This window comes from Trachurus japonicus, chromosome 10, assembly GCF_045865225.1.
Source record: "Trachurus japonicus isolate A0001 chromosome 10, Traja_1.0".
NCBI lineage: Eukaryota > Metazoa > Chordata > Actinopteri > Carangiformes > Carangidae > Trachurus > Trachurus japonicus.
The window spans coordinates 25,876,332-25,891,962 of record NC_140916.1 but is presented as its reverse complement, the minus strand read 5'-3'; the positions used below and the strand labels follow the sequence as shown (position 1 = coordinate 25,891,962).

Below are 15,631 nucleotides of genomic sequence, written 5' to 3'. Positions count from 1 at the left end.
TGTGTGTGTGTGTGTGTGTGTGTGTGTGTGTGTGTGTGTGCTCGCGTCAGCTCACCTCTGTCACCTGCATGTGTGTTTTCAGGGTTGAGTGTGTCCAGCAGGTGAATGGAGCTGGTAGGTCTGGTTTTGCCGCGGTCCTCCTGTTGATGGTCTGCCGAGCTCAGGCCGTTCTCATACAGCTGGCTCTCGCCGTGCCGCAGATGCCAGGTCAGACCTAACAGGTGGACCGCTACACACACACACACACACACACACACATGCGTGGACAGACACACAGTGACAGCCAAAGGGAGAGAAAAAGCAGAGAGGAGAGATCATTATTCAGTGCATGCAGAGGGGTGTGTCTGAATCTTCTTTAATGCCCATCTCAGAACTCTGACTCAGTTTATGTGCTTATTAGCGCCTGGCAAGACAATGGACAATTAGCAAATACACTAAGAACTCACACACACAAGGCTTTCTTCATCTCTCACACACACACACACACACACACACACTGATGCGTCCAGTTAGTGCACGTACACATGAACACAGAACATGGCAGAGGTGGGCAATTAAGGCAGATCTTCAGAGCCTGAGCCTAGGGCTGGTATTAAAGCGCTAACACAGTCTTTTATGCATGACTAATGATGCTTTGAAAGCTGCTGCCGATTCACAATCCATATGGGCCTTTTAAACAACAAAGGATATGGGAGTATTCTGAGTTCCCCCTCCCACTCATAAAACTGTTTACTAGGACGACAATCCAACATGCTGTTAAATAAAAACAACTAACACCTGCCCATTAAGGAAATTAATTAGTGTGTTGCAAGGCTGTCAATAAAATGTTCAGTAAAACATTCACCTTGCTCTGACCAATCATCAGGTTCCATTCATGTGAGATTGTACTCCAACACCGCTTTAGTTTTATACTTAAAAAGAATCTAAAAAGGTAATGTCTCCTTGCTGATAGGAAGAACAAAGCAAATGAAATAAATCATTGCGGGTTTTTTCTCCTCTGACACATTCGGAACATCAAACAAAAGCAAAGACTCAAATCAAAAAGTTACTAGGCGCTGGTGGCAGTCAGAGGATGGCTGCTGCATGCAGATCAAGGTAAGGAACTTCTAACGACTTCAAACATCTTCACTGTCTGTCTTCTGTCTGCTGATTGCCTCGCCGACACCCAGAAAAAGCACTTGACACACGCTTGCACAAAATGGCTGCTTAGAAAAACAAATCCACAATTATACAGCATGACCAACACAATCACACAGGTACAGGCACAAGCTCACACAAGTGCATTAATGTCCCTGCTGTTTTCATCTGTGCATGCATGCACATACCCGCACACCTACACGCTCACCCACACTTGATCCCCAGCTGATGAGGAATACCTAATTAAAACTCCCGATAGTTCAAAGACATTTGCATTCACTTTACCATTGCAGGAAAAAAGGAACTATTTCCTCTGAAAAATACAGCAAATCTATGATGAGCTCTGAGAGTTGAAGCCAGTTTGGTCCCATGCTCTACTCTGGCATCTGTGGGGATCAGAAATTATACATTTCAACTTCTGACTAGCCTTAGCCACTGTTGGTTTAGCTATCTACTCATGCACAATATGAGCTCTTCAAAGCAGAACACTGACGATTACTAGGGCCATGAGGGAGACGGCATGCATCATTTAATTCAGACTAATTGAACTGTCAGCCTGTGACGAGACCAGACTTGGACACGTGCAGATTCTTCCCATCAGCGTGGGTACGAATCACTCATTTTAATTTTTTCCTCTTTTTCCTTCACTGTAGTTTTCTTAATTTTCCTTTTAAAAGATGCAATGTGGGGGTTTTTCTCATTAACAAGTCGCTGTGAAATTACTTGTGATGACTCAGTCTGTGGATGGAATAAGGGAAAAAAAAAGTATGACAAACAGTAACCCAAATGATCTGCCATGTACATTCAATTTCATGGGTTTAGTTTCCAGCAAAATCCCTTATGGTTGTCTGGTGCTGTAAGTACTGCGTCCTTAGCAGACAGGTGGAAGAAAGAAAAAAAGAAGCAGGTGGAGAAAACTGGCAGAGAAACCTATGATCGTCAGAATCATATTTTATTTGACAATGACAGATTTAGAGACAATGCCGCAGAGATTCCCTTTAAAATATGACCCATTATCAACTCTCGCTATTAGAATTAAACATGAAATATTGTGTTGCACCTACAAATGTTGGTTTGTATGCATCATAACTGTTTGTACTGCATTATATTATGCAGCGAAGTGGAACAGCCTATCATGGTTTCATAAATTAGTCTGTAAGAGTGCTCGGTAAGGAATAACAAGTTATTACCAAACTGAAACGTTTAGCATTTTCACCATTCAGTCTCTCATGCTCCATTCTCTCCTCACTTCCTCTCATCTGAATTGCTTTTCTTTCTCTCCTTGTACTCTGGTGCCCCCCACACCTCCGTTAGCCAAGTGTTACCCACTCCAGTAATGACTCTGCAGCAACAGTCCTCATGGGCTCTCCTATCTTCTCCTCTTCACCGTTCCATCCCTCCTCAAAAGCCCCTCAGACCACACTCCTCCTGCTCCAGCTCATCAGCCTCTCTCTCCCTCCGTCTCTCGCACTCTCTTGTTTTATGGCTGTTGACCTTTTGCTAGAACACTTAGCATCTAGAGTCACCCAGCGCGCACACACACACACACACACACACACACACTGAAGCGAGGATGGATAAGGACCTGTGAACGTGATGAGGAGAGGATGGTGGTTGGTGGTGGAGAGTGCAAGTTTGTGTGTATGCTCTTGTTCTTTTAAGGACCTGATGTACTCACACTAATCTTAAGTCTACTGAGGAAATGTTCGTTGTTATTCACTTGACCATGTTAATTCTAGGTATTTAAAAACTAATTTTGGAGCCACAGGCTGGGACATCAACAGGGCTTTAATTTATATTTACATTTGGATATACAGTTTAAGTGTGGGTTGTTTTAGGATGCCTGGTCCTATTCATTTGTTGCAGGTAACAGGCACCTGGAGCATTTCTGAGGCGCAGCTGAGCATGAAACTCAGCTGCTTGAATCAGCACAAAAGATGTGCGACTGCTGAAGGTTCATTCTTGACCTCAGAGAGGTAGTTTGACAAAATAGTCCCGACTCAAGGTCCACTCACTAGCTTCTGCCCATGGACAGATGGATCTGCTCAGTTGTCATGGAGACATGTTGATGTCATAAGATTGTTGTTGCCATACGCACCAGAAAAAGACAGAGTGGACTTTGAGTTTGTCAAAGGAGAAGTTCTGTTAGTGTGTATTTGATTTAATGGAAATTCAAACGTATGGGCCTGTGTGCATAAACCCACATGGAAAAAACCTATAGGTTTTAATATAGGTTTGAATATATATGTGACATTCATAAAATTGGCCGTTTTCATATACGCATATATGCTAATATATATGCAGGGCTCCAGACTGCCCCTAAATGGGGGCATTTTGCCCCTAAAATTTGGGACAGTGCCAGTAAATTTGTCATCTACTTGTGCACATGTGCAACCAGTGAAGTTGCCTGTCTTTTGTTTTGTAACGCTGGTGAAACATGAAAGGGGGGACTCAATAAATCTGATGTTTGTAATTACAGGTGGCAGGTCAATGTGTGTGAGTATTGTGAATACTTGCCCTGCAAATCAATTTACAAGTGTGTGCCCCTGAAGCTCCTGCTTGCTCTCCTAAGATTTTAAGTTAGGGGCCACTGTGCTCCTAGTGAAAAATGTTAGTCTGGAGCCCTGATATGCACAGATAAACTACATATAGGTTTCATATATGCGCATATATGTATATCCTATATATCCTCATGAGGATATATGCACATATATGAAACATATATGCAGTTTAATCTGTGCATATATGCTGCATATATGCAGTATATACGCACCGTATATGCACCATATATATTAGCATATATGCGTATATATGAAAACGGCCAATTTTATGTATGTCACATATATTCAAACCTATATTAAAACCTATAGGTTTTTTCCGTGTGGGAAAAAGTAATTAGTCAAGTCAGTTACAATGAAAGCAGGGGTGGACCAGGTTACAAGCCTTAAATATTTGACGTCTGCACCTGCTGATGCTACAGTAAATAGGCCAGGGTCTCAGTAATTAGACAGTTTTGCTGAACTGGTTTACTGATTTAATTTCTTTAATTGACGTTGCCACAGCATCCCTCCAGAAGATTATAGGTCCCAAGATTGGGTGAAAAAGCAGGTGGCACCTTAGGGACTATACTATTTCAGCTTTTCATTTTTTGCTTCAATGATGGTAAGTGTCAAATAGAATTTCTAACTACGTATTGCCATGTAGACAACCTGGAGCATTCTGGACCTCAAGGGCCCCCGATGTGGCATTTGGACAATTTGCCCAGTAGGCAGTCGAGCTTGTTCCAAACAGACTCTCTGCAAAATTGTTTTGACATTTTGAGAAGCACACATAAAACTCTATTACCAGGATGTACATGAAAAGATTGACACCTCTCTAAGCTGGTAAACTTAGTTTATCCTAGTTCAGCTTATCTTATTTTAACTCAACATAAAGATAGGAACCTGCATGACTCTGTTCAAATGTAACTAAATCCACCTACTGGTACTGTACCTCTACAGTGACATAAGAGTGATATCAATCTTCTTATCTTATCTAACTCCTGCCAAGAGTTCATAGATTCATATTTTCCACACTGTTTAAATCAATTTACTGTCACATTCAGAGTATAAGTTAGATGAATTCACTAACTATGCCACAGTATTTTACTCCCAGTTGTGACAACGAAGTGTTCAAAGTGAATTTGCTACAGCTCTGATTCTTAACACCGACAGGCTTCTTATTCCCCATTGCAATGGCAGCTATATCTCATGGAAGTAGTAGTATAGAGCCATCTGCTGCACCACACAATGGAAACAGCATGATGTCTCACATGAAATAAATAAAACTGAGAGTTGGAACATAAACATGAAATAGTAGGATATTATTTAATTATCATTAAACTGTGTTTTTATGTTTGTTTCTTTCATTTTTCCCTTAGAAACACACCATGCTCCCACCCACCACCACCGCTCCCCTCCCACTCCTTGACTCTATACTGCTTATAGGATTAAGTACTTTTCATCATACCTGTACGTGTGAACACATAACATACATACACACTCTCACAGGCACACACTCCGACACAGCATGCTGTCAGTTATGCAAGCAGCATGTGCTCAGCATGAACCTTCATTCTCACTTTCTTTTTTCCCCTCTCTGTCGATCCATCTCTCTCCCGGTGTCCATCTTTCTCCTTCACTCTCGCGCACAAAAAAATGAACATAACCGCCGCACGTTAGAAAGAGAGAGAGAGAGAGAGAGGGAGAGAGACTGAGTGAGTCCAGTCATTATAACGCGAGCGGCGGTAGCAGCAGCAGCACAGTGGCGACAGCGAGCAGCAGTGCAGCGAGCTAACAGGCCGAGGCCCTCGCACATATGAAGCATTGATCAGTGTGACAGTGAGATGACTGCCAGAGGTAATAGGACAGCACTGCTGTGAGGGGATTCTGTACTGTACCCTCGCTGTCAGCTACCCAGCCGAGATGTGCGCGGAGGATGTGGCAGGCTGAAGAGAACAGCGCCGGTTGTAGTGAGAGACAGTTCAGTAGTAAGAGAAAGAGGCACTTGATGTGGCTTTTTCAGGTTTACTTAAACTACTATGGACAGAAATAAGAGGACGGAAGCTGGTGGAAATTTGTGAATAAAGTTAGCAAGGGCTGCCGAGAGAGCAACCGCTCCCCTACAGCTGTTGCACATCAACAGCTGGAATGGCCGGGCTGTATGGATGGCATATCTTTATTGTGACAGCAATAAACAGGAAGTCTGAGCCACTAAATGTTCTTGCACCAGTCTTTCCAGACAGACAGGTTTTAAAAGCAGGCTATTTGAGCTGGTAGACGTAGAGATAATGCTAGCATGCAGTGGCTGCTGCCGTTGTTCCTATTGTTGTTGTCAGGCATGTGTGGGTCTCCAGATTAGATAGAAATGATTGTGGGCTCCAGTGATGATTAGATTTCACACTTGTGTTGGGAGAAAGAGAAGGAGATAGAGAAAGAAAATTGTGTGTGTATGTGTGTGTGTTTGTCTGCGCACACACGCGTGTGTGCACTCCTGTTTAATGCATCTGTATCAGTCCTGAGCTGGGTTGCTGGACACAATGGATGAGACTGACTGTGAATATACTGTCTTATCGATAACCATTACAGCCAAGGTAGCACTGCAGTCAGTTAAAAATGATTTATCAATACTCTCGCGCAAGCGGAAACACACCCAGGCCTGATTGCCAAGTTCTCCTCTCTCATACACATAGCTAACCACCAACTATATTCCATCTGACAACCAAAGACTACAGCTGGCTTTGCCCAGCAGCAAACACTTTCAAGAGCATCAGTCATTCGATTTAGTGTGTAGTTTAGCATGTACAGTAAAAGCAATTGCTCATCTGAGTTCTGCATGGCTGTGTCAGCCTCTAGCTAAGCCCAAACTTCTGAGGGATGGGAAAAAGAAAGGCAGAGCGGGAGAGAAGGGCAGAGAGAGATAAAAGACGGAGGGAGAGGGAGAGGGAGAGAAGGGAGTAAGAGAGAAGGAGAGACAAATGGAGAAAACAAGTGTGAAGGAGAGTGAAGGAGAGGGACTTCAGAGCCAATAAAACAAATCTGTGTCTAAGTCAACGTTAGAGTAGAGACTGAGAGCCTGAGGGTCCCCCTGCCCTCCTGCCTTTTTGCCTGTTGGCCCTTGCACCACTCTGACAGACAAGAGGTGCTAAAGTGTTTTTCTTTCTCTCCTCCACCAGCCGCTTGAAAGCTACTAATACCACTGTCATGACTGTTTAAGTGTTTATGTTTGCGTGCATGAATGTGTGTCTGCTGTGATTTGCTTTGCGGAGCGGCGATTTCTTGACTGGTATAAAGCTCAGGACTCATCATTGCTGTGACCTTGCTAATCTGGGATGGGAAGTCCTGTTTGGATAAAGGGATAAAATGACGAAAAGAGGGATAAAGGAAGAGCGGAGGTGGTGACACACTTCTCACGTCTTGAATGATGAGATTTGCCATATATCCTGGTGTTTATTTACCAGTAAAACTTACCGTCACTGTCATCTAGTTAGTCACGGTAGCGTCAGTACACCAAGTCCAACAGATCACAGCTTTCTGCTTCGCGCATTTCTCTGTTGTTCTCTCATTTCTAATCACGCCCCCTCTCCCTCTCTGTCAGAGTCCCCCACTCTCTCTGTCTATCTCCCACTTGCCGTCTTACTGATCCGGCCCCTTTCTGAGAGCTGAGTCATGTTACAACAGACAGAATAGTGTTAAATGAGCAGGGGATCGGCGCCATGTTAGATTCCCCTCCGGCAGCCACCAGCTACCACCACTGAGAGCTAAAACACTACAGACAAACAGCGACTCACAACTGCCGCTCACTGTCTCATACAGCTCAATCCCTGCATGCTTGTGTGTGCGCTAGTGTGTGAACATGTGTGTGTCATTGAGATGATGGGACAGAAAAAAAAACAGCACGAGTGTGAGTTAAAGTCTGTGCCCATGTGTGCGTGTGTGAGCATGTTCTTGCCCGCTGAACTATTGGAGCTATTGAGGCTATTTTATTGCAGCCTCTCTGACCTTCTGAAGACATTTTACCAAAGGGCTCCCTCACCATTCAGAGCTTTCTGACCACAGACTGTCTGGCCATTTAAAGCAATTTTACCAAAGGCTTCTGTAGCTGTTAGGGTAGTTTTAGCAAAGGCCAGCGGGTTTCTTTGAGCTGCATTAGATGACCAAAATAGAGGACTGAAAACAAAGAGAAACTGGACCAATCAATACAGACCCCAATGAGGCATGAAGCAGCTGGCTGAAAGAAGCTGGGGTGAGTAGCACACACAATCACATACACACACACACACACACGCTCACACAAACCCAATCACAAGTCAGGCACACACCTTCATGTACACATCCACACACATTTGGACTCACACACACACACACAAGCATGTAGGGCTCATTTTTTTTTCGATTTTTCTTTACCGATTTGCACCAGAAATAATAGTAGGATTTTGTGAAGGAGCAGAGCAGTTTCAACCAATTTTCACCTTGAACTTCTTTTCCCATGCTGCAAGAGCACTGAACGTTAGAGTTTACAGTAAACAAACCCAGAAAATGCTCCTATAAATAGAAATTGAGGACAAAAATCATGAGAAAAACACAAATGTGCTGCTTGTTGAGCACTGGAGTCATTCTAAGTTTATAAACAACATTAATATATGAGTAACAAAACTGTAAATGGTTAAAAGACATGACCCAATGAGACATTCAGAAAATATTGCTGTAATAACTGAAATAAACATCAATAAATCAGCTGATTTTCTATTTCTTCTGGAAAAAAATAATGAACCCTTAATGTACACACACACACATACATATGGTACTCACAGTCAGACAAATAAATTCAGACACACATAATGGCTTCTCTCAGTGTGAGCTACAATTATGCAACAGAATAAAAAACATCTGTTGAGAGTAAGACATTAAAGTCAATGAGGGACACAGAACACTACAGCCTTCCCCTACAGTTATTGAGTCATGGTAAGTGACAGTGTTGTTGTGTCCAGTTGAACTGTGCTGAGCGGGAGCACCGCTGATAGAAAAGGGTTCTGGTTCCCAGGCCCTACTGGAAACAAGTTGTAGCGGCCAATCTTACCCCACTCAGCATTGCTGAGTAGATAATTGGTTGCCAGTTGCCCTCCTTGACAAGGCAGCACAACGAAGAGGATCACAGCTGATCCCAGATGAAAAGGCGACCACCTGTTCAAAAAATTCCCTTTGGGAGGAGGAAATACTTCATTAAGAGCCGGACGGCCAAGCGCCTCCACAGCTCCATCCAGAGAGCCGTCGCCGGAACCGACTTCACCTGTACACAGTCTCTGGCCTCCTGCCCACCACCTGCTCTCACAACAGACTGCAGTCCCCACTCCTCTGACTCCTCACTCCACTGAGGTTGTGATCACTAAACAATAACAGTCCACTAATGAATGTACTGCAGTCCACAGAGCATCATCACATACGCCCATATTCATCATTACCGCAGGCTGCTTCTCTTACGTTCCTCAATTTGCGTGCACTCTGTGCTCTCTATACCACCTACCTATAGCTCCGGGAACTGATGTGACTCAGCGTTCAAAACGTTTTAGAGCATTTTTATCCCACTCAGTGTAACTATCTCAAAGAGCAGTACAATATGCTGTGCAATGGCCTGCAGATTGTGCTGTCTGATTGCATGTGGGCCACAGTTCAGGGTGAATAAAAGCAGCAGATCTTCAGCAGAGTGAATCAGCATATTTGAGCTTTATTTCCAATTTAAAATTGGACTATCTCTCTCTTTTTTTAGGGCATGTCTTTGCTTCTACATGAATTTGTTCAAGTCTTTGCTTTTTTGTCCTTCCCATTGGTACACTGGAAAATTACGCCCAGGAGTTTTTTCTCTCCTGTCTTTTTTGTTGAGGTATTTCTTTAATTACTTGCACACAGTAACTGAATTGGAAATTAACTCATTATTTTCCACCTTTTTGCCTTCGTAACTGATGAATTTCATGGCAAGTTATGTATTTTTAATAGGAGTTGGATTAAGTGACAACTGCTTTCGCCAAGTCAAGTTGTAACATTTGTAATTTTTAGATCGTATATCAGTCCTGATGGGTTGTTGGTTGGAGGGATTGGCCTTAGCAAAGGTTGCAACTCACTGACAACATTATTTTTCATGTTTTCTCAGCTCTGCGCCAAAGAAAGTTTCTTTGTTCAGATTTGCTGTGTTTGCTGGTGATGAGAGATGAGAGCCTGGAGCGGCGATGCTGAGGAGGGATGGATCATTACTAGTCTGGGACCAATGTAGGTCATCCTCTCTTATGCCTGACAAAAGTTCCATCATGCACCTCAGTCCAATATGTCCACCAGAGGTTGTGCCAGGCAGAAATACTGTTGTCTGCTCACCTAAAAAAGAAAGCTGTTTGCTGCGACTTTACTTCGATTTGTTACAAGTTTATCTACAAGGAAAACAACTCAGAGTGATACATGGTACATACTGTGCATGTCCTTTAGGTACAGGAGAATGCCCACATAGCTGGTGCACTGTTTCTCCATATTTTACATTTAAGCCTTGACTGATCGACCAGTGATCATTATTGTGTTCATTAAATACTCTGACTGTGTGCTGGGTAGTGTGTAGTCCCACCTCCACCTTTAATGTGCTGGTGTGCGAAAAAAATAAATAAAACAACATGTTGGTGGACTGACATCAGCAAATCTCACTTATATCGGATCAGTATCTGTGGCAAAAAAAAAACACCATCAGGGTGTCCACAGTCTAAAGTGGACAAACCATCTTTAATATCCTCAAGGTTCATACTGGTCAGCCTACTGTATACATTTGGCCTCAACTCCATAGTCCTCCACTCTCTTCTGCAATGTTCACAACTTGACAACTTTGTCACTTGATTGGCAAGTCTCCAGACGCCTTTAGCACTTTTATATCAATAACAAGCCTTAGCAACAAATGCAGCAACTATTTTGAGCAGGCATCAGCTACTTTCTCCAGCCGCACTTTCATCAGCTGTAGCTCTCCAGCTCACACAACAGCTGTTCGTTATGCAAGTTGAGAGCCAGGCTCAATCAGACAACCCAGTAATACTTTTGAAACATAAATGAGCTGCGTCTGTGAGAACCACTGTGATGAACCACTGAGCACTGGGTCACAATAGGTCCCCTCCACCACTCTCAACACACTTCTAGTGCTTCCTTAGCTAATTAATTTTAGTTAATAAAAGCTAGCTGTTTATTTTTCCCCTCTTTACTGCTTCTAAAAACACATAACAAATCTTGATAAAAGACATGTTTGCACAGTATCCACATCTCCAGTATGCTGACTGTATTATATGTACATGTAGCATGCAACCTACCTCAACTATAATAAATAACATGGTCCACTCTACTGTGGTTCCCTGGTAACTGCTACACTGATGCACTTATCTAAATACACACATTAAACCTTGTTGCAGTGAGGGGATGAACCACTTCCATTCTATTAAGGGGCAGCCATTTCTTTATTAGCTTGGGTCCTACAGGTGACACATGCCGCTGGATGCGGTGCAGCAGCTGTACAACCATGCTCAACCCCTCCAACGAGGGCAGGGCAGGGGTTGACTGGCTGCTTGTGCCGCCCCAATAGAAAAAGTGGTTCATTTCGTTACCCCTGAAATACAATTTAGTCCCCCTAGAGAAATGGCTATAGTTCCCAGCTCCCGTAGCAGCTTGACCTCGCTCTCATTACCACTTCCTGTCTCTGTGGTTTCGCGTGTATTTACTATGGACAAGGAGACATTACTTGTTCAGGTTGAGAAAGGTAGACAACTGTGGGGCCACAATCACGTTATTACAAAGACAATGGCAATTGCCTGGAAAGCCATAGCTCTGAAGATAAGCTATACAGCAGAGAAATGAAGCTCAAGTAGTGGTTGTGCGTGTGTGTGTGTGTCCACAGTCCACACTAGATTTCAAGTTCCTTTTGTGTGTTTGGTCCTAGTCCTGTTTGGGTGCTTTCTACTGGCGAGTGGTGAGGCAGCAATTTCTGTGAGGTGCTGCAGCAGCAGTGCCATTTAGGATTAATTCAGTCTGTTACCTATTTATATTTTGAGGTGATGTGATTTATTTATTACATTCATTATTTGTGCACATAAAACTGTAGAGCAAACAAAACTGTTACACATAGAGGTTCGGCTGCAATTTTGCAGTGCCACTATTATTGTTATAACATGGAGAATGCCTGAAGCCATTGACATTCATACAAATTCAAAATTATGCTGCTGACACTTCTTATTTGCGAGATCGTTTTAAGTCTTTTGCGCAACAAATGTGAAATCTGATCATTCACTTTCATGGTTAATGATTAATGGTAGGTGATTGAAAATTCATCACTGTCAATAGCCAATAGGTTGGCTCACATCAGCACAGCAACAGCGACAGCAGGCTGTGGCAAACATGGCGCACACCAGTGTTTCCACCCTAACCTCCGGTGTTACTGTCAGAATGTGATAGCAGATGCAGCAGCTGGGGTGAAAAACGGTCACGCTTCCAACAGTGTTACGCCTGTCCCGTCTGTGGTCACACATTTTTACTCTCGTGGAAATGATGCAACAGTCTTTAGCGTATTTGATATCAACTGCTGATGCTACATTAGCTGCTACATTTATCTTCAGCTTTTCAGTTTTCTCCATTCTGTCTGCACGTTGTAGTTTATTGTCTACAAGCACAGAATTAGAAAGGGCTTAATGTGTTCCTTGTGTAATTGGTTCAGTCTTTCTGTTCCTTTCCTCGAGCAAATTGAGGTATAACGGAAAAAAACAAAACAAACAAGTCAATATTGATGCACCGAGCTCTCTACAGATCCTTGGAGTCTGAGCACCTGCGCTAAACATTCATGACTTATGACATACTGTTGTTAAATGTGAAGGTACTCTTGGTATAATATATGTCATGCATAATGTGGTCCTCAGCTCCTAGTTGTAATTTTTCAACTTGTTTGCCAGGCCGGTCAACAACACAGGATACAACAAGCACTTAATTCATGATAAACTGTAATCAGCCTGGTGCTTTGAGACAGACACGGCCTGCTAGGACATTTGGAGGAGAAATCCAGATCAAGAGGGAGCGACTTACTGAAAGAACTCTTATTTAATAGAGCCACCAGCCACAAGCCACAATTTAATAAGAGGCCAACTAAGGTTGCAACATGAGAATTATTCTCTTAATTGACTGATTGCTCTGTAGATTTTCTTTTTTTTTTGATTAAGAGAAACCAAGGTGAAATATTCACATTGCTTATTTGTTCAGCCATAAACCACACACCAAAAGTTGTTCTGTGAAATAAAACAGAAAATTATCTGAAAGTAGAAAACTTTGCCTGATAAATTACCCCATTAATTGATCAGAATTGTTGTCAATTCATTTAGTCACAACTTAAGTTAATTACTGCTCTGTTATAAGCTACATATGCATAAACATTAGAGGTGAAGCAATTAAGTCTAAGAATTGATTAATGGGTTGAGAGAAAAATTTTTAAAGGCTACTTGTGTAATTCTTCAAATAAAATTGCACGATATTTGCTGGCTCCAGCTTCCAAAATGTGCTGTTTTGTCTCTTACTCTTCTGTTCTTTGTTTGGAAAAATAAGACATTTAAAGAAATCACTTTAGGCTATGGGAAACCTAAAAAGACAAAACAATCCGCTGATCTATTGATAATTGAGGTAATTGTTAATTGTAGCTCTCGTAAAGACACAGTCGCCTTTTTTTATCCAAGTTCATTTGGAGACTGAACAGAGCTTGACCCCCATGATTAATGGCCATCCTTTAAAGCAGATGCTTTGAATTGCCATCAAACTGTGAAAGTAGATTTACTGAAAGAAAAAGCGTGAAAGTAATGAACTTAAAGCCGCTAACGAGTCATTTGGCTCTTTATGGAACCACTAGGTCCCCTGAAGCCTCACGTACCGCACAACAGAGCTATAAAGAAGGTCTTGGCTTAAAATGTGCACTGCCTGTGTTTCTGTGTGTGTACGAGTGACTGAAATGTGATTTGGAGGTGATTATTTGATTGCAGGGTGCTGCTGACTTGCTCATTTCACTTGCATCAGAAGCTTCTCCCTGTTGCCATAGAGATGATTATCTTTCATAACTGACACATCCCACCCCCTCCTCATATTCAACTCAACAACTGAGAATTGTAACTGTTTAAAACAGCAAGGCATTCATTAATGCAGAAAATACTCTAATTAGCTTCTCTTTTTTGACAGCATGATAGAGCAATAGTCTGTGGTTGTTTTTTTTAAATAGAGGTTTAAAATAGAAAATGGGTTACTTGTAGTGTTGTCAGCAGCAATATTCTTTAAGATTACAGATGCAATCTTAATCTGTCCTCTATCTCTCCTTAAATGCCCCGTTTGCTATCATAATGCCTGCTCCTCATATCTGATGGCCGTGTTGTGCTTAATAACAAGCTATGACGGCAGGAGGGAGGGGTACGTTGGGAGATAAACAAATTAACAAAGCTATTCACAGCCCCTGCAACACCAGGGGGTACGGGAGGAGGGGAGAGAGGGCAGTAAAGAAAGAGAGGAGGACTGCCTTAGCTAATCACAACAGGGGGCATACGCTGCAATCATTTAGGCGCAGCATTATCTCTGCAATCATGCATCCTCCCATTGTTGTGCTAATTGGAAACCTTAATTTGAGACACAATATTATTGCCTCATTATTTGCTGGGTTACTTTTTTCCCAAATTAATAAACAAGTCCCATAACTTGAACAAAGGGCTCTCAGGACTGGCAGTAATTTGAGGTGGGTACTAGGAGATGCTTCCAAACTGTCAAAAACCGAGGAATTGCTTCAAATCATCGTTGTCAGATCTGTTTTTTTTTTTGTTTTTTTTTTACAAATTATTAAACCTACATCCAGTCCAAAGCTCTCGCTGTTGCACCACTGGTCATCCCGTGCCTCCTTTTAGCACGTTCAGATCGGTCACCAGCTCTGTTACACGCTAAACCGCTGAAGACTGCGTCAAACAGTGCAAAGTTTGGCTGAGCATCAGGAGAAAAGATAGAGATTCAGCCAAATGTAACAGCTGCGTTAAGATGAGTTTCACCAAGGGGAGGGGCCCTTTCCAATATTCTGAAATGTTCGGCTCCAGCTTGGCACGACTGTAAAGGAATGTGTCATGTTTTTTTTTTGTTTTTTTTAAATGTTGCAAACATCTTGATTCAGTCAGCAGTATCTGCAGTATGAAACTGACAGACAATACACACTATATTTAGCAGTAATGCAGTATAAGGACATGTTAGGGCTATTGATGCGGAAACTTGCATGTAGGACTATTTTCATTATCTGCTTATCGATCTATAATTTTCTGTCGTTATCAATTAAGTCTCTATAATGAAAAAACCTCATTACACGGTCGTAAGCATGTAGACTATTGCTGAGCAGAACTCAGGATAGACACCCCCAAAGACTGAGCTAGTCCAGGCAACCCACCTCCCATCAAAAGCCAGGGCCCAGGACCTTTCCCACTGTTATGAATAAATTGTCAAGCTCAGATTTGGTACCGAACAGGGCCTGCTGTTTACATCTCAAGACAATCAAAGACGTTTATGGAGGAAGTAGAGATAAGAACGGATTAACAAGCAAATGCTAACGGTCCCGGAGAGAGACACACCGGACACAGGACCCTCAAGAAGCGAGGGTTTGCTGCCCTGCATGGACTGTTTGTAAACCTCTCTATCAATCTACATGGAAACGCATACAGGAGAACATCAAAGAAAAAAAAAAGACATGATCCAGCATTAGTTTTGGACTGAAAGCTGAGGACAGAACTGCCACACAGCACATAACCTCTTCACAGCTATATGATATCTTAAAGCGACGGCCTCTCCTCTACTCCAGAGATCCTTTCAAGAAAACATGAGCAATTAAGTGCCATTACTTTATTACTTTTAGAGATTTGCTGTCATATATAGTTGAATCCTTTAACTTGTTT

General features: G+C 42.4%; 1 protein-coding gene across 1 annotated transcript in view; it reads right to left on the bottom strand.

Moving 5' to 3' along the window:
- Positions 1-15,631, bottom strand: part of tenm1 (teneurin transmembrane protein 1) — a 168,769-nt gene that overhangs the window by 88,082 nt on the left and 65,056 nt on the right. Inside the window, exon 6 of the mRNA XM_085788394.1 lies at positions 56-229. Coding sequence (XP_085644520.1) covers positions 56-229 — 174 coding nt within the window. The remainder of the gene's footprint in view (positions 1-55; positions 230-15,631) is intronic.